General features: G+C 40.0%; 1 protein-coding gene across 2 annotated transcripts in view; it reads left to right on the top strand.

The window, feature by feature from the left end:
- The window catches only part of NELL1 (NEL-like 1 (chicken)), a 1,108,018-nt gene that overhangs the window by 337,892 nt on the left and 744,070 nt on the right, over nucleotides 1-26,056 (top strand). For both annotated transcript variants that reach the window (XM_006892008.1, XM_006892009.1), the window contains exon 12: nucleotides 270-398. In XM_006892008.1, the coding sequence (XP_006892070.1) occupies nucleotides 270-398 (129 nt within the window). The remainder of the gene's footprint in view (nucleotides 1-269; nucleotides 399-26,056) is intronic.

Genomic DNA, 26,056 nt, shown 5'->3' with positions numbered 1-26,056 from the left:
AGAAGTCTCTTGGCAAAGGATTCAGGTTTAGCATGGACAAGCATTTTTAGCCATGACAAGTCTTTGTGTTTTTTAGCATGGGTGGGAGGAAGTCATCTAAGCTTGCTATGACTCTAAGTTTCCTATTCCTAAGCCTTACCCCTTACTGAGTTCATGTTTATGTATTAATAAGGTATATATATAATGTAATATTAAAATATTATGTGTGTTGTTATTTGATCATCTTTTCTTCCTTTCATTTCTAATGTAAAATTGTTTGTTCCTTTTAGGTCATAACTTTTGTGCAGAGGGACCTAAATGTGGTGAGAATTCAGAGTGCAAAAACTGGAATACAAAGGCTACCTGTGAGTGCAAGAGTGGTTATATATCTATCCAGGGAGACTCTGCCTACTGTGAAGGTTAGTAAGTGATGTAATGGCTTCAGGTGTAAGAAACATACCTCTGGTTGATGTGGTTGAGGAATAAAAGCCGTCATTCAACTCTGGAGGGGAAATTATGATCCTTTAAGAAAGCATGTGAGCTCATCAGGACTTCTCCTTTTTCCTGTTTGTTGCAGCTGCTTTGTAGCAAAAGAAAGCAAGACTTTTTGAAGGTAGTCATGAAACATACCAACGGTAGCCAAAACACAAGCCCATAGAAAAACTTTGTTCTGCTATTATTGTATATAACAATCACCAGCAAAACCATAAATACATCAGTTAAGGTTGTATTCTTAAAGGGAATGGTCAACTCCAAGATAAATTAGATGTTAAATGGTAGGGTCTCTTTCATAATGCAATACTGACACCAGCTTATACCAAATGTCTTATTCTTCTGCTAGACCATCATTTTTGTTATTTCGGTTGGATTTCTTAATGACTGATTCATGGACTGCTAATACCCAGTTTCTTGTTGAAGTCATGGGGCTTAAACATAGACTTATAACTGTGATATATAAGCTTACACCATTGTATTAGCTTGGTGCCCTCAAGCATCAGTAGTCCTCATTCCCACTTTATAGAGCAGAGCAGAATCCTGTTTTATATTAATGCCTCTTTCCAAGCTCAGAACTCCATCCTATTTAGTGATTAAATCTGCACAACCCCTTTCTTGAGCATGCCAGGACATAGTATGGTGGTTATTTGCCCACTGGCTGCACTCCTTTGTTAGAAGACTTCTGATCCTGTTCTTTGTAAGTAGTGTCATGACTTATAAAACCCATTCACTACCGAGATGCTCACAGGACTCCCTTCTCTCAGCTTGGGGAAACTCTGATAGGTAATGTCTGAGATGTGACTCCATTTGACCTGGTTGTATCCAATAATTTCTGTAACATTTCTTGTCATGAGGATCTGTGTGAATTGAGAAAGTGGCTGTCTTGAATGGAATGAATGATGCTTAATTTTGGTCATGGCCTAGTAGTTTTGTTCTATGAGTTGATGGCTTGTAGAGGTAAAATTATGTTTACCCTTTTCTAATTACCTCATCTGCTCTTTCATACTCCTTGCACATGGTTCATTTTTTGGTGGGAGTGCGAGGTGGTCTATGCCTAAAGACCTTTTAATCTGCTCACGTATCATGCCTAATCACTTCTAGTCTTCAGTGTCTGGTAAGTGGCTTTTATAGTTTGCATTTTTTTTCCTGAAAGATTTTCTCTGTTACTAACCTAGTTCTCATTAACAATAGTATCTGATGAAGTAGTTCTTTTCCCACCCCTTTGTTTTTGCCTCTTGCCCACCTTTGTAGATTTGAATTTGCTTTCAGTAGGGGAAATGATACTTCCCCTTTGGTTCCTTTTCCTTCTGTCTTGTAGTGTTATCTGTTTTTGTTAAGGGGACTATATGTTGGGGTTTGGAGGTCTTATGCTATTTAATCAGTAATTTAATATTACTATTATACAATTTAAGATTTCTTTTAGTAAAAATTCTACCCACTAAGCCAGGTGATGGTTTGAAAAAGGTACTTACTGACCCTTTTGCTATATTTGGGGTAGACTCTGAAAAACAAACAAAAGCCCTCAACCAATAAGCCCCCAAAAGTTTTAATTTAGATGTTTCCACTGTAAAATTTTTTTAAAAAAATTTTTATTTTCACTGGTTTGCTTACAAAGTTTCATTGTATTTCATGCTATTCTTCATTCACATTTCACATACACTCATTCCCGTGTATTATATTTTCTAAAATTAATCACCATTGATCCATGTTCACCATTACCTGTCATCCCAGATCCCTGAAAGATCTTTCCTATTTCTTTTACAACCCCCACCAGATGAATGATTCTATGGTTACCCCCTGCCCATCTTCAGCCTGTCTTTCCAGATCCCTGCCAGGTCTTTCCCATTTCTTTTACACCCCCCCCAGACTGTGTGATCCTATGATTACCTGTTGCCATCCACACCTCTCTATGCTCTCCCCTCCCCTCCTTGAATGCTCATACATGTCTTACTAATTATCTTTCTGCTTCTATATAATTGTCTTATGCTATATTTGTCCTTATGAGACTGAGTTGGTTCCACTGTAAACCTTTTAATTTCCACTTTCCATTGGAAAAATGGTGATATAACTATTGAGGTCTGGGAAAAGCTACACAAAAATTACTAGTGGTACTGTTGTATAAGACTTTTTAATTCTCTGTTTTGATACCATTGCTTATTGTATAGAGCCAGCGTCATATTTCAATGGTTATTATAACGGATTTCTTGGACATAATTCTGCATCACTCAGTGTATACACTTACCCTTGGGCCTATGTGTATTGTGACACCACTTTAGGAAGTAATGTTATACTTTGGATTTGGTCTTTTCTTTGTCTATAAAGGAGAATTTTCACATGACAGTACAGGGAAGGATGACACTTAAGGAGAAATGACTAAACTTTGGATTAAGTGTAAGATGTGAGAATGGAGCTTAGAGTGTCAATGTCAGATACAAGGATTCAGGTTGGAGGTGAGAGGAATGAGAACTGAGTACAGTAAATAACAAAATTTAGGAAGATGCATTTCTCTCCTTTTGCTGTGGCATTTTCTGTCAGATTTTATCCTTGAACTTGAGTCCCCGTGCCTTCTGTCTTCATAGGAAGGGAGTCACACTGCTAAGGCAGAGGTGGCACCTCTGTGGCAGTTTGAATCCATGAGAGGCTCTGTGAAAGGAAGTAGAACAGTTTCTTTCCGTGTGATTTACAGGCTGAGAAAACCCATTGGAGGGTCAGCTCTGAGTCGGCTGCCACTCCGGGGCAGTGAGCTGAGTGGCTACATAGTGGCTGCCGTAGCTCCTGTCTAGGTACTGTCACACCAGCATCCCAGACAGGAAGGTGAAAAGGCAAGGGGGGGGGGAATATTGCTGTTTGCTGTTTTGTCATTTTATGCTCAAAGAAAATCCCCCAAGAAGCTCCTCACCACTCTACCCCCACCCTCACCTCACTTCCTTTTTCTTATGGTTGAACTGGACACTTCCCCATGCCTACGCCAGTGTCTGAGGAAGGGGGTGGGTGGGAGTCCCTGGTTTGAGCAAATAGTTTTTTGCCCTTATCTTGAACTAAGTAGAATGGTAATAGATGAGGATCGAGGTGGATTTGGGGGGGAGGGGTGCAAAAACACCCTGTGTCTCCCAATCTTCCTCTAGCTCAGTTTTAAGGACCCATTTGGGTCCCAGAGCCTGGGCTTATTGTCTCACTGCAGCCCAGCGAGACCAAGAGACTTAGGAACTGCCTCAGGCAAGTTATCCTGAATAAATGGAGTGAAAATGACCCATATTGTAGCAAGCACAATGAACAAGACTTGCTTGCAAATTAAAACAAAATATTACACACTGTGTCCAAGCTATTTTGAAAAGCCTATTCACACTGTCTGTGGAAAAAGAAGTACAAAAGGCTTTCAATTTTCTTAACTTCCTGGGATAGTAGCAGAGACATGGTGCATTAAGGACTTCTTCTGCTGTGCAGAGATTGCTGTAGAAACTGCCATAGAGAAGATATCTGGACTCCTAGCCAATCAATAGAAGATAATAGGACCTTTGTCAGCTATGATATGATTCACAGGAGGTCATTTCGTTTTGCCTGGTCTGACTCAAGCAGGAGCATTCCCTATTTTGAAAACTGCTTCAGTTGAATTTTCATGTTTTATGATTCTGGTAGCAGTTTGCTGAGGCTCTTCCTCTCTGCTGTAGTATTTCCAATGAGGTAGATGTGAAGTAATTTCTGATATATTAGTTTAAAGTAGAGGCAGCATTGGAAGAAATGATAGAAACTAGGGCCATACTTATAATCTCACAGCTTAAATTTGAAGCCCATGTAGTTTATAGTCTCAAACTTCTTTGTTTTCCTGTGGTAAAAATATTATGTTCTTTTAAAAAGTAAAGGACAGTGCCCTATTATATGCATTGTATAATTGCCTCTATATTGAAGGTACAGCCACTATTAAATGATAATGCCTTATTTCTGAGTGTTCTGAATTTTAAATATTTTTATATACATTTTTCTTTCTGAACTTTAAAATAAATCTGATTAAAAGGCACCATTGAGCAAGGCTGTCTCTATTTAAGAAATGCAGACATGAAGACACAGAATGATGAAGTAAAAATAAAACTTGACAGACTTTGACCCTCGGGCTTTATGCCCTGTCTCATGTTGTCCCCTGTGCCCTTGTTCCAGTGTTTAGGAGTATGAGTCTGATTTTAGGGGGGTTACCTTACTTAATCTTATTACACTTTTGTGATAAATAGCAGTATTTATAAAAACATGTCCTCCTTCCTCATCTCACCTAAGAAAACCTAATGGGTAAAGAAGTTGTGCTGCTAACACAAAGGTTGTTGTTGTTGTTATGTGCCGTCAAGTCGCTTGCAACATGTACAACAGCCCTAAACTCTGCTCTGTCCTGTGCCAATTGCACTGTCTCTGACACTCCCATCCCGATTATCCCAGTCACTGAATCAATCCACCTCATAGAGGGCCTTCCCCTCCTGCGGTGTCCCTCCACCCTCCCAAGCATGATGTCCTTCTCCAAGGACCGATCTCTCCTCACATGTCCAGAGTATGTTAGACGGAGTCTCGGAATCCTTGCCTCCAAGGAGCTACCCTGTTTAACCCTTTCCAGGACAAATCTCTTTGTTTTCCTAGCAGTCCATGGTATTCTCAATACTCTTCTCCAGCACCACAGCTCAAAGGCATTAATTCTCCTTCTATCCTCCTTGGTGATTGTCCAACTCTCTGATGCATAACAAGTGATTGTGAAGACCATGGCCTGTATCAGACGCACCTTAGTCTCCAGAGAGACACCATTGCTCTTCAGTACTTTGGAGAAATCCCTAACAGCAGACTTTCCCATGGCAATGCGCCTTTTAATTTCCTGGCTACTGGTGCCAAGACTGTTGACTGTGGAGCCAAGTAAACTAAAGCTGTGTACAATCTCAATCTCTTCACACTCCATCCTGATGCTGCCAGTTTGAATTCACCATCTGCTCCTCAGGACAAAGAGGTGTAGTGTCCTCCCATTCAATTTATAGCCTCTGAAAACTAGCTGGAGGTTCAGCTATGAGTCAGTTCTGACTCAAAGAGAATAAGGTGGTTTTTGTTTTTTTCATCTCAGTGATGGCTTGGTTTGGACATCAAATGTACTCTGTTGTTTTGTTATGTGTTGTTGAGTTGACCATAACCCACAGTGACTCTGCGGACAATGCCACTGAACCTTGACCTAACCTGAGCCAACTTCACCATCTCTGACACACTTGACCCCATCGCCACAGTCATAGTGTCAATCCATCTCATCCAAGGTCTTCGTCTTCTGTATTGCCCTTCTACCCTTCCAAGAATGATGTCCTTCTCCGAGGACTACTCCCTCCTGGTGACATCCAAAATACATGAGACAGAGCTTTAAAATCCCTGCCTCCAATGAGCACACTTATTTTACTTTCTCCAGGACAGACCTATTTGGTTTCTTGGCAATCCGTGATATGTTCAGTACTCTTTTACAGTAGCACAATTCAAAGACTTCGATTGTTTTTCTGTGATCCTTAATAATTGTTCAGCTTTCAGATGCATAGAAGTCAACTGGGAAAGCCATGGCCTGAATCAGATGCACCTTAGTATCTAGACTAACATGACTGCTTTATAAGTGGAAGTGACATATGAGATGTAACTACAGAAGTTCTATGAACAATTACGATGTTCTGCCACATTCTCTTTTCCATAGTACAAAGATACAAAACTGGCATTGTCCTAGACAGGCTCTGTTCCAGCCAAGCTCTTGGAATGAAAATTACATGGGGCAGTTAGTGTTAAAACTGGCAAAAGATGAACGTGTGGCCTGTGACAACTTGGAAACAATTGAACTTTGAGGGGCTGGGAGTTAAACTGTAGTGTTTGGGAATGGTACTGAATATCCCATGGACTCCCAAAAGAGCAAGCAGATATGTCTTGGAGAAGGTGCAGCCAGAGTGCTCCTTAGAGGTGTGGATGGTAAAGCTTCATCTCACATACTTTGGGCATGTTGCTGGAAGAGGCTATTCCTTGGAAAGGGACATCTTGCTTGGAAAGATGGTGAGTCAGTAAAAGAGAGGAAGACCCTCAATGAGATGGATTGATGCAGTGACTATAGCAATGAGCTTAAGAGATGATGAGAATGGCACATGATAGGTCAGGGTTCAGATCTGTTTTTCATAGGTTTACTATGAGTTCTACTTGACTTGTCAGCAGAAGGAGAATTGATGCCTTTGAGCTGTGGTGCTGGAGAAGAGTATTGAGGGTACCATGGACTGCTAGGAAAACGAACAGATTCATCCTGGAAAAGGTCAAACCGGGCTGCCTCTTGGAGGTAAGGATTCTAAGGCTCTGTCTGACATACTTTAGACATGTTGCAAGGAGGGACAGGTCCTTGGAGAGGGACATCATACTAGGTAGGGTGGAGGGACAGTGCAGAAGGGGAAGGCCCCCTATGAGGTGGATTGAATCAGTGCTTGGGGTAATCGGGATGGGTGTGTTGGAGACTGACACAGGACAGAGCAGAGTTTAGGGATGTTGTACATAGGGTCGCTATGAGTCACAAGCGACTTGACGGCACATAACAACAACAACAACAACAACAACAACAACAACAATTCTTTTGGATTTAGAAGGATACCTCTAGCTTAATTTTTACAGACTGAAAGTGTCTTTTAATAGTGCAAATATTGAGAGTCACCAGAACAAATGTGTAGACCTTCAGTAATTTGTTCTTCCCTGGCTGCCAGGCTATCGATTTCTTGCTGACCACAAGGTGCAAATTAGGGTTTTGTTATAATTGAATCCAGTGTGATTAATGGGATTGCTCAATTAGGATAATAATGAAATAATGCATTTAAGAATTTAGCAAACTTTGGGATCCACAAAATATTTAATGAATCATAACCATTATTTACTATTACCAATTTCTATCATTAATAATTAGTGATATAAATTATGGGGCTAATTTTTGGAGTTGGAGAAGTGTGCTCATTGAGACCAGTCCTTTGAGAGCATGTTTGCTCCCAAAACGACATCTTTTGAGAAAGCAGGCAAACCACAGGGGAAAATATTCTTATAGGAAACACATTCATGGTCACTGAGTTGATTCTGACTGATAGTGCCACTATAGGACATAGTTTAGCTGCCCCATAGCATCTCTATGGCTGTAAACCTTTATAGGACTAGACTGCTTCATTTTTCCTCTGTCATTCTGGAGACTAAGGTGCGCCTGACCCAGACTGTGGTTTTCACAATTATGTGCTATGCATCCCAAAGCTAGACAGTAACTAGGGGTGATGGGAGGAGAATTGATGCTTTTTGAGTGGTTCTGGAGGAGAGAATTGAATATACCATGAACTGCTAGGAGAGCAAACAGACTTATCCTAGAGAGGGTGAGACCAGGCTGCTCCTTGGAGTCAAGGATTCTGAAGCTTCGTCTGACATACTTTGGGCATGTTTCAAGGAGGGACCAGTCCTTGGAGAGGGTCATCATGCTTGGAAGAGGGGAGGGACAGTGTAAGAGAGGAAGACCCTCAATGAGATAGATTGACTCAGTGCCTAGGGTAAAGGGGGTATGTGTATTGGAAACAATAAGCTTGGAACAGAATAGAGCAGAGTTTAGAGCTGTTGTACATAGAGCTGCTATGAGTCTCAGGTGACTCGATAGCATGTAACAATAACAACATCAGCTGGTAGAATTGAAATAGCAACCTTTTGGTTAAAAGCCTGGTACCTAATCCATCACCAATTCCCTTTTGTTTGTGGAAGGATCAGGTAGTAGTAGATTATTGGGAGGGAAGTAACAGATCTAACAATGAAAAATCATAAACTCATTCCATCTTTGGAAACACATGCATAGAGATATATTCAAAGAAATCTTTCCATTTTTGTGTTTTTTTAAAAAATGAACCTTTTGGATTTAAACTGAATTATTTAACAAAACTGAAATAACAGCAGTTGGTTAACAAGGTGATTTAGAGTTGCCCTCACATGACTGCAGGTGATGAAGAGGCTTTGGCCTTCTCAGGGGTAAGACCTGGTAAGGGACAGAGAAATCCGTGTTCAAACAGAAAAAGCTCTCAGAATAACAAAGGGGGTGAGTACTTCCTGGATGCAGAGGCTAGTGTGAGTTCTTCCACAGAAACAGAACTCTGCAATTCTTGATGATGAGATTGCAGGGGGAAATGGAATTGTGTGCCTAATTAGATGTCTAATTATCCAATGATTAATCTGATAACATTTCATATTTTAAAGTTTTATAAGATGTTTTGCATCAGTATCCAGGCAAGGCAATATATAGTTTCTATATGGCTTCAGCTTTGGATAGTACAGGGATCAAAACTCTCTTCTGCTTATTCATTGTTAGCAAAACCTAAAGCAGCCTGGTAGCCTAGTGGTCAAGAAGTTACACTGCCAACCCTAAGGTAGGTGGTTTGAATCCACTGGGCTGTCCCATGGAAAAAGATGGGCAATCTCCTCCTGTATGATTTACAACCTCATAAAGCCCACTGGAGGGTCAACTAACTATGGATTGGTTCCAATTCAAAGGCGTATAACTACCCCTCCAATAAAAGCAATGTGGATAACACATGTAGTTTGTCTGTGACCAAAAGTTGGTGATCTGAGCACACCCAGGGTCTGTGGAAGAAAGCACTGATAGTTTGAGCATCTGAAGATTCCTGCCATGAAAACCATCTGGAACAGCACTGCTCTGCAACACTTGGGGTTGTCATATTCTGGGAGACATCTTCACAGCAGCTTCCATCAGGTGCATAACCTTGGTGTCTTCGGCTGAGTTCTCTGCAGAAGTAAACCCAATGGAGGTAGAAGTGTGTGTACTGCTGTGCATGCATATTTACATATATATGCTAGGGAGCTCTGATATCTTAGTCCATGGGGAGTTGTCCTGTTAACCCAAAGGCAGTGCCTCTCTGTCAGTTTGAATCTCAAGCAGTTCCTTGGGAGAAAGATGGGCAATCTCTTCCCATATGATTTACAGTCTCCGAAACACTGGAGGGTCCCCTATGAGTTGGTTCTGACTCAACAGCAATGAGTTTGAATTTGACATGTAAATGAAAGAGTTACCTAACAGAAACTGCTTGTATGCTGGTAAAAGCTTAGCAAGTTCCAGTTCCTGCAGAGACTGATGGATCCAAGGAACCAAAGAGATGATCAAGATCAAACAAAAAGCAACCCAGTTCTACCAGATTTCCTCACACATTTGATGCAAGCCATACCCTCAATTAAGTTACTCCTCAACTAATTGGCTGCTCATAGCAAATTCCATCAAAAGAATGATTGCATTATATCAGATGCATTTAGAGGATGAACACAAAACAACTGCCAAACTAGAGAATCATAGACAGCAAAGTTAACACATAGCCTTAACCGTTACATTTAACTCTGCTTCCATTTTATTTTTAGAGATTAAAAATGCTTTAGATAAGAAATCTTTGTATTATTGTTCTCTCACCTCAATCTAGTCCAATGGGTAGGGAGAAATCTTTTATCTAGGTAGCCATTAATTCTACTTTCAAAGAAAAAGACCTCAAACCTTTTCAAAAATTTATTTCTTCACAGTAACCCTTCTGTCACCTTCCTCCTCATGCACATGTAGCCTTCTTCCTGGACCTGGCTTTTCTTTGTCTCTCTGCTTCTTTGTTCCTTAGGATGCTTTGCAAAAACATGTTTTTGTTTTTGTTTTTTTACCATCAACTTATCCTCTTTTCTCTTCTTAGCATCCTTAATTGTCTCCTTGGAATGATTTTGTTTTCAATCCAACATTCTATATTTTGATTATTTATGTTACATTACATTCTCAGTAATGCTGGCAAGTTAGCATTTGGCTGAGTCAGAAGGGATTCATTGTTTAACTCTGTATTTTGGAAGGAAGCACTGTTAAAGCAACTGAGTCATGGTTAGAACCAGAAGTCAGGAAAAGCTAAGGCTTGTTAATTTGGAAACAGTGGTAATAGATGTACCATATGATGTCACTTTGTTAATATCTGAATTATACATGTGAAATGGACTGAAATTACAAAAGCCTTGCTCTTCCATAGTACACAATTGTCTGTCTGTCTATCTATCTGTCTACCTATCTATCTATCTAATTATCATCTATCATCTTTCTGTCCACCTATCTAATCTATCAGGAGAGAGAAAGAGAGAGAGTAAGAGAGAATGAGAGCAAGTAAGAGAGAGTGAGGGAGAGAGAAAGGTGGGAAGGAAGTTGATTTGTGCCTTTTTATATTTGTTTCCACTTTTTCTTGTATCTTCTTTGTCTCATAATTGCTCTGAGGCTACTTTTAAAGTTTGTAGTTCTTATCTTGGGATACTTTTATACACATCTTTCTTTTTAATAAAACTTTCCAGTTTATACTGGTTTACTTCATATACATTAATTTTCACATTGGATCTTTCCCATTTTCTTCACCCTTCCTTCTACCCATCAAATTGTGTGATCCTCTGATTACCTTTCTGCCCATCCTCACCTCTCTGCTCCTACAATTCCCCCCTTGGATTCTTATATTCATTTTACTAGTTATCTTTCTGTTTCTACAATAATGGTCTTATACAGTATTTGTCCTTATGGAACTGAGTTGGTTCACGTAGCATAATGCTCCCAGTCCTTCCCAAGTTAGATACTTTAAAAATCATTGCATCTGCGTGCTGTGTAGTGTTCCATTGCGTGAATGTACTATAATTTCTCAATCCATTTTATTGTAGTTGGACATTTGGGCTGTTTCCATTTCCTTAATATTAAGGTCCCAGGTATTTTTAAAATGCTGCCTGCTCACTTTATTCCATGTAAATGCTATTGCCATCTTTTGCTATAAGTTGTCTTTTCTCCACCATATGGCAAGAAGCAAATTGTAGTTTTTCAGTGTTGATATGAAAAATAACTCTTTTGTGCTCTCATCAGTTTAAGGTAGAATGCTTTTATTAAAGAAAGAAAACAGAATTGTTTTTTACTAAAACAAGTAAGATTTCATGCTGTTGAAGATGGAGACCTTGCCAGACCTGGAAAAACAAGACAATCTTACCAGTTTCAATGGTCACAAGTTTCATTGCCTATAGTTTTGTTTAGCTGGTAACAGAAAAAGAAAAAAAACAACAACAACAAACAAACAAAAAACCAACCTCTGTGGTTTAACCCAGTAGTTCTTACCTCTACTCACATCACCTTTCGGGTGCATGTTCATGGTTCCTGGGTGGCATTACAGGACCCAGTGTCCTTCCATCCTTCCGTGGCTCCATCATGTATGACCTTTCACTTCCAAGGTTATCATAAAATTGGAGCAAAGATGATTAGATTAGGAAGAAATTAGGAAGATTAGGACCAGGGTAGGTTTTACTCCCTAGTGAGAACTTCAATACTTGGCTACATCTAGCAAGGAAGACTGGTTAATGTAATCTGACTGTGGTCCAAAGTGGGAAGAGAACCTCTCTTGGTGAATAGCCTTTCAGTCAGCCACAGTTAAACTAAATGGGAGGGGGTACTCCAATTTATTTGAAGCATTTTACATTTTGGGTATTTCTTAAACCCCACCGAAGAGTTCTGGTGGTGTAGTGTGTTACATGTTGAGTTTGATCATAACTAGTTTGAACCCGTTAGCTGCTCTGCAGGAGAAAGATAGGCAATCTCTTCTCTTAAAGATTGACAGGGTTGGAAATCTAAAGGGAGGCTGCAGGTGTTAACAGCAGTGAGGTTTTTGGGTATATCCTACTAAATGACAGCTGGTTTTTAGCAGATGATATAAAGAATTGCTCACTGGAGAACAGATGATTTAGCTACTTAACCGTTGCTTGCCTTTTCTCTAGGTTTCTTTGTGGTCCCTACTACATGAATTTGTACTCAAATGATCCCCCATATGGCCAGTGCCCCAAAGTGACCCTTCTCTTCTTTCCTTCCACAATCCACAGCCTCTCCTATACTGTAGCTCTGAACCTTATGGCAGGAAGGAATCTATTCCTAGCATGAACTTGCACATTTGTAAATGATTGCTATCCACCTAACTCTTCCAGATATAAATGTACTATTATTTTTTTAAAAAAACTTATTATATACTGGTTTATTTACAAAGTTCAAATATATTGTGTTTCACATCAGATCTTTCTCATTTTCTTCACTCCCCCACCCATCAAATTGTGTGACCTTATGGTTAATGCCTACCCCCATACCCTCTGCACATCCTCACCCCTCTACTTCCCCTCACTTGCCCCCTTGGATCCTCATACTCATTCTACAACAGTGGTCTTATACAGTTGTTTGTTGTTTTTTTTTCAATTTTTTATTATTTTATTTTTGTGTGTGTACCATCAAATCAGTTCTTTTTCAAAAAATTTTATTTTATAATTTGTGTGTGTGTGTGTATCATATCAAATCAGGTATGACTGGTACAGGAGGAGACTGTCCCTCCTTCCCCAGCAGAGCATCTGGTGGATTTGAACTGTGAATCTCTGGGATTGCAGTGCAGCTTCTTGCCACTAGGCCACCAGAGCTTCCCTGTCTTACACAGTTTTTGTCCTTATGGGACTAAGTTCACTTAGAATAATGCTCTCCAGTCCTTCTCAAGTTAGGTAGTGATTTCTAAAATTATAGCTCCTTCATGCTGTGTATTGTTGTTGTTATGTGCCATTGAGTCACTTGCGACTCATAGCGACCCTATGAACAACAGCCCTAAACCCTGCTCTATCCTGTGCCAATCGCACTGCCTCTGACACACCTATCGTGATTACCCCAGTCACTGAATCAATCCACCTCATAGAGGGTCTTCCCCTCTTGTGCCATTCCTCCACCCTCCCAAGCATAATGTCCCTCTCCAAGGACCTGTCCCTCCTTACAACATGTCCAAAGTATGTCAGACGAAGCCCCAGAATCCTTTTCCAAGGAGCAGCCTGGTTTAACCCTCTCCAAGATGAATCTGTTTGTTTTCTTGGCAGTCCATGGTACCCTCAATACTCTTCTCCAGCACCACAGCTCAAAGGTATCAATTCTCCTTTTATGCTCCCTAGTCACTATCCAACTCTTTGATGCATAATAAGCGATTGCAAAGACCATGGCCTATATCAGACGCACCTTAGTCTTCAGAGTGACACCATTGCTCTTCAGTACTTTGGAGAGGTCCCTAATAGCTGACTTTCCCATCACAATATGTCTTTTAATTTTCTGGCTACTGGTTCCAAGAGTGTTGACTGTGGAGACAAGCCAACTAAAATTGTTAACAATCTCAATCTCTTCACCATCTATCCTGACGCTGCCAATTGGTCCAGTGGTGAGAATCTTTGTCTTCTTGACATTGAGCCTCAATCCATACTGAAGGCTGCAGTCCTTGACCCTCTGCAGCAAGTGCATGAGGCCCTCCTCAGTTTCAGCAAGCAGGGTGTGTCATCTGTATAATGTAGATTGTTGATAGATCTTCCACCAACCCTGACAGCACACTTCTCCTCATAGAGCCCAGCCGCTCAGATAATCTGTTCTGCATATAGGTTTAAATGGTATGGAGATGGGACACGTGAGTGGTACCATAATTTCTCACTCCTTTCATTTGTGGTTGGACATTTGGGCTGTTTCCATGTTCTTGCGATAGTGAATAATGCTGCTATGAACCTTGGTATACAAGTCTCCATTGGTGTCTTAGTTCTCATTTTCATGGGGTATATTCCAAGCAGTGGAATAGTTCGGTCATATGGAATTTCTATGTTCAGCTTTCTGAAATGTATTTCTTAGAGAAGACGCTTGCCAATTAAGAAAATTCTTAACCTGTTAACATTTCAAGCAGTGTGGAAAAGAAAGGTGAAGACTGGAAGCAATGCACTTGTGGAAAAGAGATCTCTTAGATGGAGGACTGTGCTTATCATCCCTGACTAGGAATGTGTTAGCCACCTCCACACATTTCTGATTTCTAAAATCACCTGTGGTTTTTGCTTTGTTTTACTTTGGCTTTACACTCCTAGGGCAGTGGTGTAATTAGAAGACACTGAACTAAGGATCAGGGAATCTTTAGCTTAGTCCTGGCTCTATCACTTTACCTGCAAAGTCACTTTGGAAGGCTTCCTGATTTCACTGTCTTGATTTTCTCATGGTCCAAGTAGAACTTTTAAACAAGGCCTTAAAACAGTGACATACTTAACCAAGTGATTGAGAAGATTAAATGCTGCATTCATCAGTACTTTCTAAAGGTTAAAGGAACATAACTTGGATTGTAATATTATTTATGGCTCTAATGGTATAATTACTCCTCATTTTAAAAACAATAAATACGATTTTCATCATTGGTTGTGCTTGAAACCAGATCTTCAGATCTCTATAGCAGAACAATTTCAGATATGTGTTTATTCATGTTTTCTGATAAAAATAAATATCTAACAGTGTAGATATTGAGCCACTGTTTTGTAGAGAGCCCCCTGCTAATTATTGTGGGACTTATGGATGAGAATCTTCTGTGTTGTACAACTCCAGAGATCTCTGTTCGTATAGTAGTAAGTTAATGGTGCCCATTGAAACTGTTTCATATGAAGTTGCAAGACTGTACATGATTATTATACTATGGGCACCTAAGAAACAGAAACTGTTCCACTGACTCAGGAAACATAAACTGAGCACCTACTATTGCTGTATCTTGGGTTAGGTTCTGAGAGTTTAATGATGAGTAAGTCAGGGATCCTGTCTTTAAGGAATTTCCAATCTGAAGACTAAACAGAGCCTTGTAATCAGAAACTGAAAAGACAGTAATTTTCATTCCCTCTTAGAAATTGAACAGTGTTGTAGGGAGTATGCTGGAGGAAATAGTGCATTCTGCTAATGGTAATCTACGTAGACTGCTTAGAAGTGGTATTTGAGCTGAGTCTTCAAGAATGGAAAATCCCAGGAGCTAAAAGTATTCCAGCCGAGCAATCAGCATGCACAAAGGAATAGAATGAAAAGTTTAGGAAAGGAATTTTGCAGATGAGGAGAATGGACATACAGCTGGTGGTCACATGATAGAGTATTGATGATAGATAGACAAGCAGAGAAAACCGTGAGTAATGTTCTATCTTACCTTGTAGGCCAGTTGGGGTATATGTAATGCATACCCCCATGCCTTGATGCTACTGATGAAATTCTGATTCATGGTGGGCTTGTTGCAATGAGTAAAGAGTTGAATATGTTGGGGTGCAAGAAAATATTAGAATTTCCATTTATGTTTGCTTCCCCTTCAGCCTTTTCATTTTGTTGTATTACAATATACATTATATATTGGTACTCTAATACATGTTCATTTGATTAAAGAGGAAAATGTTTACATAGAAAAGGTACATGCTCACAAACTTTTATTAATAAGGAATTTTGGTTACTTATTATTAACAAGAAATAAGGATTTCTTGAGCAACATGAAAAAAAATTGATTAAAGAATCAAACAAACAAAAGAAATCACTGATGGTAGGATAGCTAGTGGGGGATTTGGAAAGGAACTCATTCACTGCCATCAAGTAGATTCTTACTCATAATGTCCCTCTACCGGGTTTCCAAGGCTGTAAATTGAGTGGCGATTTGAGTGTGGAGGGAGTAAGCTAATTGATTGTTGGTGTTAAGTGCCATTGAGTTGTTATGAGTTCCTAGTGAGCCTATGGACAGCATATCAAAGTTCCGCTTTTTCCTACACCGGCTCTGTAATCTCCACCACACTGTAGCCTATTACTGCAGTCACACCATCTTGTTGAAGGGCCACTTCTCCTTCACTGACCCTTTTCCCTTCCCCCCCGCCAAGTATGTTGGTTTTTCCCCCAAGAACTGATACTTCGTGACAGTATTCCCAAAGTAAGAAAATAATGTTCATGACCACATGGGGACAACACTGGAGTAATCAGGAGGTAGGGAGCCAGGTTAAGGAATACTGCTTAAATAGTTAAAAATCTCATGTATTCTAAGCTTTGCCAAGGTGGGTGAAAGATAATCTTGAGAATATCAAGATGAGGCCGTCTGGTTTTGTCTGAGGACCTTTTTCAAGCCCTCAGAGTCATGTTAGGACTTCACCATGACTCTGACTGAGATCTCCAATACTTGGAATTTTTCCAGGAAAATCGATCTCATTTTGCTGTTTGGAGAGTCTCTTGGAGGAGCTTAATGGGACCCAGAGACGAAGCCTAGGAGAATAGCTTCATGTTGTTTTCAATGATGCACTTTCAGCTTGAGAAATCACACTGAAACATCAATCAGCTCACTCTCCAGTGGTTTAGAACTTAAGAAGGTCTCCTTGGAAGACATTGTACATCTGTTATGTACAGTGGTTAACATTTCTTTACATAACAAGAAGAAAGTAAGCAAAAAAATCAAAGGAAGAATATTTTCTTGAGCTTTCCGGAATAAGTACAAATTTTAGAATTTTAGGTGGAAATTAGTGTGAATTTAAACTATTTTGGCTCTTGAGTACCGGAATGCCCAGTTTCTACACAGATATGTGAAGAATTTATTCCAGTAAGTTTTTATTGTGCCCTTTGTGGCTGGTACATTAGTATTTGCTTTGGCAAACGTCTTGGTGAAATTTGCCTGGGACAATAAGAATTAAATACTAAAAATAATTACAGAAGAATGCCAGAGGGTAAGTAGAAAGATCAGGATTAGATTTGAAGAATGGGCTAGATATCCTGTCATTGGAAATAACTTTTTTATGAATGTAAGGGGCCTCTATTTGTCTAGTGATAAGAAACTACACTGCAGTCTCAAAGGCATATGGTTCTCGGATCTACCAGATGCTCTTCAGGAGAAGGATAGGCAAATCTTCCCGTACGATTAACTGCCTCTAAAAACTCACTGAAGGATCAGCTATAGGGCGATGCTGACTTGATGGCAAACAGGAATGAGCATTTATCAATTTATTACTTAAGTTAGAAATTCATTTCACCTCTCTGAGTTTCCCTTTCTTAATTTAGAGGCATGTTGCTCTGACAGTGTGTTGTTACTGTTGTTCGGTGCTGTCAAGTTGACTATGACTGATGGAGACCCTATGAACAGCAGGTTGGAACCTTACCCTCTTCTGTGCCACACTTACCTTAGAAGTTTCTTCTGACAATTTATAGGGCCAAGGGGAACAAAATGATATACAGGATTATGCAGCACAAAACAGGTTCTCGAGAAAGGTTGGTTAAATTGCAGTTATAATTCATGTTCAGTTAGACATTATGAATTCCTTATAGAATATGGTTCAGGAGGTGTGTTAGTGAGAAGGCATGAAGGGCAGGATTTATTACTAGAATTAGCAGGAATGTTGCCTTGGAAGGTAGGTCTTGAAAGAATAGAATGAGAACAGTATAGGTCGATGTAGGTCTTAGTTATCTAGTGGAGCTTTAATAGATATACCACAAGAGGATGGCGTAAATAAACAATTTATGGTCTGACGGTGTAGGAGGAAGGTAGAAGTCCAAATTCAGATGTCAGTTCTAGCGGAAGGCCTGTTCTCTCTTAGTTGATTGTGGAGAAAACCCTGGTTTCTTTTAGCATCTGGAGACTTGGCCTCCCTTTGAGACTTCTATGCATCTTGGCCTTCCTTAATATCAAGGAACTTCTTTACCGAGCGGCTTGAGTCCAAACAATGGACTTCTTTATTGTTACTGAGACCTTCGTCTCAACTTGCTTTCCTCTCTTCTTATCCATTGTAATTTAAAAGATATAAAAAGCTTGTAGGAAGCAATAACAAGCTTATAGGGAAACATCCCTTACATTGGACCAGGTCTGTGAAGGGATTAAGGAGTGCTCCATTCCATTCTTAATCATCCTACATATCTTTGGTTTATCAGATCATAGGAGATCATTTCAAAGCCTACACATTATATCATTCCATACGTATACTGTGGTGGGGACACAATTCAATCCCTGTGTTTGATGGGAAATTGATGTCATAATAAGCTACATGTTGGGTAAAAAGTTAGTGGTTCAGATTGGCCTGGTGCTTTGGGGAGAGAGATTGAGTAGTCTGCTCCTGTTAGGGCTTAGAGCCCTGGATACCAGATGGAGGGTTGCCACGAGTCAGAATCTACTGGATAGTAATGTGTTTTCATAATGCAAGGTTTAAGCTGAGACAACCTTGCTTGCGGAAACTGAGGAAGGCCTGAAGTGCTTGCTACACAAAGTCAATGACTGTAGTCTTCAATATGGATTGAAGCTTAACATCAAGAAGAGAAAGGCTCTCACCACTGGGCAAATTGGCAGCATGGTAATGGATGGAGAAGAGATTGAGGTTGTTAGGAGTTACAACTTGCTCATCTTCACAGTCAACAATCTTGGCACTGGCAGCCAGGACATCAAAAGACAAATTGGATTAGGTAAAGTTGCTGTCCAGAGTACTGAGAAGCAGTGATGTCAGTCTAAAGATTAATGTGTGCCTGATCCCCAGGCCATGGTTTTCACAGTTACTTGCTAAGCATCAGAGAGCTGGCTAAGGATGACAGATGAATTGATGCCTTTCAGTTGTGGTGCTGGAGAAGAGTCTTGAACATACCAGGGATCTCCAATAAAACAAATAGGTCTGTCTTAGAGAAAGTGAAACCAAGTTTCTCCTTGGAGGCTAAGATTTTGACGCTTTGTCTCAAATACTTTGGGCATGTGACCAGGAGATACAGATCCTTGGAGAAGGACATCATTCTTGGAAGAGTGGAGGGACAGTGCAGGATAGTATGACCCTAGATGAGATGGATTGATACAGTGACTAGGGCAATGGGGTAGTGGGTGTGACAGGGTCAGTGAGATTGGCTTAGGAGAGGGCAGACATCCAAGCTATTGTACGTAGGGTCATTATGAGTCGCAGGCACTCATGTAGGTCATTATGAGTTACAGGCACTCAACAGCACATAACAACAACAACAAAAACAACATAAACTTAGTGAGGCAAGGGGAAGGCTAAGTTGGAGATTGTTGCAGAAGTTGGAGACTCTGTCTGAAGATCTAAAAGAACAGCAAAACAAGCAAAGAGAAATTTAGTATGTTTGGAACCTAGTGAGAGAGAAGGAAAGTTGTGAGTGTCCAGGGTGCAGTATTAGAAGGTCTTGTAGATGTTGTAAAATTTGGTTTCTGTTATAAGGTCAATGGGTTGTTGCTGAAGGAACTTACAAAGAGATAGTGTGATCTTAGTTTTCCTTTTTGTGAAATCACTTTGATAGCAGTAGGCCCAGAGTACAACAGTGAATCGGTGACGACGGCTGCCAGTCTTGTCATTATCTAGGGAAGATGTAGCAATAAGGCTGGAGAAAAGTGGACAAGAGATGGTGTCATCAGGATTGGATGGCTGATGGGATACTGGATGATGAGTGTCTCTTTTATCTATTCCACATCAGGATCTAATGGCAGACCCTGGGACTTCCTCCCCAGGACCCTCATAGCACTTGGTCAAAGCCTTCCTTCAATGCTTTTACTCAGCCTACTAGTTATTATTAGTATGCATATTTAGTAAGTAAACAAAGGCCAGGACTGTGTCTGAATCATTTTTAAATCTCAAGATACAGCCCAAGGCCTTATGCAGAGTGAAAAAACAGAGAACACTTTCTCAATTTATTGGTTAATAAATGAAAATGTGATTTCATGATTAAACGTTAACACTGTGTAGGTGCTTTACACACCCACAATTCCGATTGTGTTTTTATTCATTAGTTCAATAGTTTTAGATAGGAAAAGACACTTTTAAATGAGTTCCTGTTATGGCTTGCACATCAAGATTCTTACCACTGGGCCATTGGTGGCATCGTGATAGACAGGGAAGAGATTGAGGTTGTCAAGAGTTTTAGTTTGTTTGACTCCACAATCAACACTCTTGGTACCAGCAGCCAGGAAATCAAAAGACATATTGCATTGGGAAAGTCTACTGTCAGGGACATCTTGAGAGTACTGAAGAGCAATGATGTTAGTCTGGAGACTAAGGTGTGCATGATCCAGGCTATGGTCTTCTCAGTTATGTGCTATGCATCAGAAAGCTGAACAATGACTAGGGATGAAAGAGAACTGATGCCTTTGAGCTGTGGTGCTGGAGAAGAGTATTGAATATACCATGAACAATTAGGAGAACAAAGAGATTCTTCCTAGAGAAGGTGAAGCCAGCCTGCTGCTTGGAGGCAAGGATTCTGAAGCTCCGTCTGACATACTTTGGGCATATTGCAAAGAGAGACCAGTCCTTGGAGAAGGACATCATGCTTGGGAGGGTGAAGGGACAGCACAAGAGAGGAAGACTCTTGATGAGATGGACTGACTCAGTGACTGGGATAATGAGGCTAGGTATGTCAGAGACAGTAAGGTTTACTCAGGCTAGAGTAGGGTTCAGAGCTATTGTACATAAGGTTGCTTTGAGTCTCAAGTAACTGCACAAAACAACAACATTATAAGAACTGTAGTCTCCTCTTTTTTACTATTGGAACTATTTACAGGAAGAGCATTGGTGGTGTAGTGAATTATTTGTTGACCAACCAATCACAAAGTCAGTGTTTGAAATCCACCAATCAGCTAGAAGGAGAGTGATAGGCCAGCTCCTCCCATAGAGATTGAAAGCCTGGTGAAGGATCAACATGAGTTGGCATTGACTCAGTGACAGTGGCTCTCATTTAGTTTTAACAAATTTAGCTTGTCAGGCAGGGTGTAGTTCACATGTTTATGCTTCCAGCATTATAGACATTTATGGTTTGTATTTGACTGACGAAAAGAAAATGTTTATTTGTTCAAGTTTAGGAGAAAGGTGTGGAAATGTTTTTCTTTACTGTTGCCAGAATATATGTTTCATGAGGGCTGGGATTGCTGTCTCTTTTGTTTCCTAATTGCCTTAAATGGTACTGAGAATAGTTGTTGAGTACCGTCAAGTAAGAACTGACCCCTCCAGTGGGTTTTCAGAGGTAGGTAATCGCAGGGGAGGAGACTACTCATCTTTCTCCCATGGAGCAGCTGGTGGATTCAAACCATGTGTCTTTGGGATTGCAGAACTGCTTCTTAACACTAGGCTACCAGAACTAGAATGAGTACTTATGAAGTTGTTGTTGTATACCATCAAGTTGAAACCCAAGTATTTGTGGAATAAATAATGGAGGACATCCTTAAATGTTTGATACCTTTTTCTGGGTTGCAAAAGAACATTTCCCCAGAAAGTGTGTTAAGTAGATTTTTATACATGATAGCTTATTTAATGTAAGAGGTATATTGGTTAAAGTACCAGCTTCCCTATGATTAAGCACACTCTCCCCACCCATCCTCACCCATCTGCTCCTCCTTCACTACCTTGGATCATCATACATGCTCTACCATAATAGCTTTATACAGTATTTGTCCTTGTGAGACTCAGTTGGTTCTCTTAGCATAATGATCTCCAGTCCTGGGTGGAGGGAGGGGGTGAGTAAAGGAAAGGAGAAAGATCTAGTGTAAAAAAAAAGTGTATACAAACTTTGTAAGTAAGCTAGTATAAAATAAAAAGAATTATAAAATTCAAAACCACAGTGTATGTGAAAGAAACACAATGCGTAAACATTATTGTATGCAAACCCATTTTTTAAATTAGCCTAGTGGTCGTGATTCATCTTGCATGGAACACTGTGTGGTTTATTTCCTCACCTCTGTTAAATGTTATTAATGATAGCATCTTAAGAATAGACTGTTCTAACTAAATAATACAAACTTCCTTTGACACTGGAAAAAAAAGGACTCAGCCGCCAATTGAAAAGTCAGCAGTTTGGACGATCAGCCACTCTGTGGGAGAGAGATGTAGCAGTGTGCTTCCGTGAAGATTTACAGCCGTGGAAACCCTCTGAGATAGTTTCTGCTCTGTAGTTTATGGTCACCATGATTCAGGACTGACTTGATGGTAACTGGTGTAGCTTGGATTTGTTTCCTTTCTAATTGGTCAGTAAAGAAACTGAAGCTCCCATCAAACAGGTAATAAATGACAGAGCCAGTATTTAATCTCAGGTCTACTGGAGACACAAAATAATCTATAGTCCTATGGAATGATCCAGAGCAAAATCACTCCAGTTGATTTATACTATGATTTTCAGATTTGTCCAAATAAATTTGGTTAGGTGCCCGTTTTCTCCAGTTCTGGTATATGGTGAATTTCTTACACAGAAGTAATGTTTCTCTCAAAGTGTATTTGTCTTTCTGACACACAAACTCAGCATTTTATGGTGGGCAGAATAAACAGAGTATCCTTTTTAGATTGCAAGACAAGGAATGATGACTAACAATTCTCAGACCTTTTTAGTTAGCTCTCCCTTCTGGGGCTGCTCTTTTGGGGCCTGCCACACACTGGGTGATTGATCTCACGTATATTGAGGCTTCAATACTACGTATTGGTCTGGTGTATAGACAGGTAAAAATACTCTATTTAGTATAATATCGGAAACTTTCTAATAAAAGGACAAAAGGTAAGTGATTTTGTACTCTCTACATGCTCAGTCATTTCTAGTTCATAATTATCTTGAGTTTCCTTTGAGTATTCTTGAATATATCCAAGTGCATGACTGTACTTCTTTAACCAAAGTAAAAAGTTTGGCTTGCCCTGAGGATGCAATTGAGAGTCAGTACTTACTGAAACCTTACTTCTGATATATGCCAGAATGCAGAAATAGAACTTTACTTTTGTTTATGATATCCACTATCGATACAGATACAAGTACAGATATTGTTGTTATTGAATAAGGAAGGCTGAAGAAGAATTGATGCCTTTAAAATGTGGTGGCAGAGGACACTGACTATTCAGTGGAGTGCCAAGGGAACAGACACATCTGTCTTGAAGGAAGCAATCATGAAGGGTGCCCTTGAGAGGCAGGGATGGTGGAACTTCATCTCATATACTTGAGACATGTTGTCAGGAGAGGCCAAGCCTTGGAAAAAGACATCATGCTGGGAAAAGCGGAAGGGCAGAAGAGAGGAAGACCCCAACTAGATGAGCTAATGCTGTAACTGCAGCAATGGGCTGGAGCATATCAGAAATGGTGAGGACGGTGAAGGCCTCAGAGAGATTCAGACCTTAATGTTTGTAGGGTCAATACCAGTTTTAGTAGCATCAATGACACATAACAACAATAACAATACTGAATGCCTCTTACTGAAGATCCGGAGGGATCACTTAAATATTTCTGCTTACTGTATCATTTCTAATTTTTTTTTTATCCTTTACCCTAAGAAATTGGAAAACAAAGAACCTGAAACCTATCGGCCTTGAGTCAGGTCTGAGTTGTTGAGATCTTCCATTTGGTTTCTGAGGCTGTAAATCTTAATGGAAACAGACGGGGTCTTATCTTTCTTCTGCAGAGTGAATGGTGGATTTGAACTGTCTAACTTTCAGTTAGCAGTTAGACCATCATGTGACCCTACTACACCACTAGGGTTCCTTTAGAAGGGAGGGACAAAAGATTGTTCAAATGTGTTTGGAGCTATATTGTGCACCGTATAATCAAAATTGGCCAAGATTGTTTGAAAACCCCTCAGGAAATTATGTTTAACTTAACATTTGTTAAAATTTTGGTATATGTTGTTGTTGTGTGCTGTAGAGTTGGAACCAACCCATAGCTGACCCTCCAGTGGGTTTTCAGAGGCAGTTAATCACATGGGAGGATATTGCCCATCCTTCTCCCAGGAGAATCCTGGCAGATTCAAACTATGTGCCTTTGGGATTGCAGCACAGCTTTTTACCACTAGGACACCAGAGCTCCCATTTTTGTACATAGAATTTTATGTATCTCTATATTTCTTTATCTCTGTCTGTCTGTCTATCTAGCAATCTATCTGCTCCAAATTACTGAAGAGGACCTCTCCAAAGTATTGAAGAGCAATGGTGTCACTCTGGAGACTAAGGTGCATCTGATACAGGCCATGGTCTTTGCAATCTCTTGTTATGCATCAGAGAGTTGGACAATGACTAGGAAGGATAGAAGGAGAATTGATGCCTTTGAGCTGTGGTTCTGGAGAAGAGTATTGAGGGTACCATGGACTGCCAAGAAAACAAACAGATTCAACCTGGAGAGGGTTAAAACAGGCTGCTCCTTGGAGGCAAGGATTCTGGGGCTTCATCTGACATACTTTGGACATGTTGTAAGAAAACAGGTCCTTGGAGAGGGGCATGCTTGGGAGGGTGGAGGGGTGACGCAGGAGGGGAAGACCCTCTATGAAGTGGATTGATTCAGTGACTGGGGTAATTGGAATGGGTGTGTCAGAGGCAGTGCAATTGGCACAGGATAGAGCAGGGTTTAGGGCTGTTCAAAGGGTCGCTATGAGTCGCAAGCAGCTCTATGGCACATAGCAACAACAACAACAATATATAGTTATTATATGTATGTAATTTATAATAGTGAAATCTATTATCATTCCTTAAAAATAGTATTTTGAGGCACACATTTTGGAAATGATCCTTTATGTGCTTATTATATAATTCTAGATGCTGTTTATTTTCATAGAGAGCTCTGGTGAGCTAGTGATAAGGAATTGCTCTGATAATCCAAAGGTAGGCAGTTTGAGTCCACCATTTACTCTACAGGAGCTTTAAACATTAGCAATCTTCTCCATGCGACTTACCTGTCTCAGAAAACTTGTTGAATTGTGAGCTATATGAGCCAGTTCTGACTTGACAGCACATAACTTTACAGTCATATTCATAGATTTGGAGAGTCTTAGACATTTCTGGATATTTATATCACACATGCCTAAGTTTTCTGTAATAATAGGTTGAGTTGCAAAAGTTTAATATATTTTATATAATGTGAGTTCCTACATAACTTATTGCTCCTCTCTTTTTGGTAATTTGCTTGATTTATGCATTGCAAATTTATTTTCACAAATAAGATTCAAGATAATGACTCATATTTTCTGTTCTTGTGGTAAATGACGAGAATGACATTGCTGGCTATGTGATGATTAAGCGTGCAGATGCACAGTATGCGGGTTGTCAGATCCTTGGCATCAGTAGTCAGGAAACCAAAAGACTAATTGCACTGGGAAAATCTGCTGTCAGGAACCTCTCCAGAGTACTGAGGAGCAATGATATCGGTCTAGAGACTAAGGTGTACCTGATCCAACCCATGGTTTTCACAATTACTTGCCATGCATCAGAGAGCTGGACAATGACTAAAGATGACAGAAGAAGAATTAATGCCTCTGAGTTATGGTGCAGGAGAAAGGGACCATCAACAAACAAATTGGTCTGTCTTGGAGAGGATGAAACCGAGTTTCTCTTTGGAGGCTAGGATTTTGAAGCTCTGTCTCATATATTTTGGGCTTGTAGTAAGGAGGAACCAGTCCTAGGAAAAGGGCATCATGTTTGGTGGACAGCACAGGCGAGGAAGACCCAGGATGGATAGATTGATACAGTAACTGAAACAGTGAGGGTAAGTGTGTCAGAGTCAGTGAGACTCAAGGCAGGTTTCAGAGCACTTGTGTATAGGACTACTATGAGTAGCAGGAAACTTGACGGTAAACAACAACAACATGTACAGCATAAAGTGAAATGACAATAACAAAATATTTCTGTAGTAAGCCATTGTATGTATATACACCACTTAAATTAACTTTTTCACCTGTAAACTCCTGTAAGGTATAGATTTTCAGTCTAGAATTTAAAAAAAATTTCATTTTATTAATTTTAATGAACATTTACAGAGATTTTT

Source organism: Elephantulus edwardii, unplaced genomic scaffold, assembly GCF_000299155.1.
Source record: "Elephantulus edwardii isolate Elephantulus edwardi_28Jun2011 unplaced genomic scaffold, EleEdw1.0 scaffold00109, whole genome shotgun sequence".
Taxonomy (NCBI): Eukaryota; Metazoa; Chordata; class Mammalia; order Macroscelidea; family Macroscelididae; genus Elephantulus; species Elephantulus edwardii.
The sequence above is the reverse complement of the archived record's forward strand: the minus strand, read 5'-3'. Positions and strand labels throughout refer to the sequence as shown.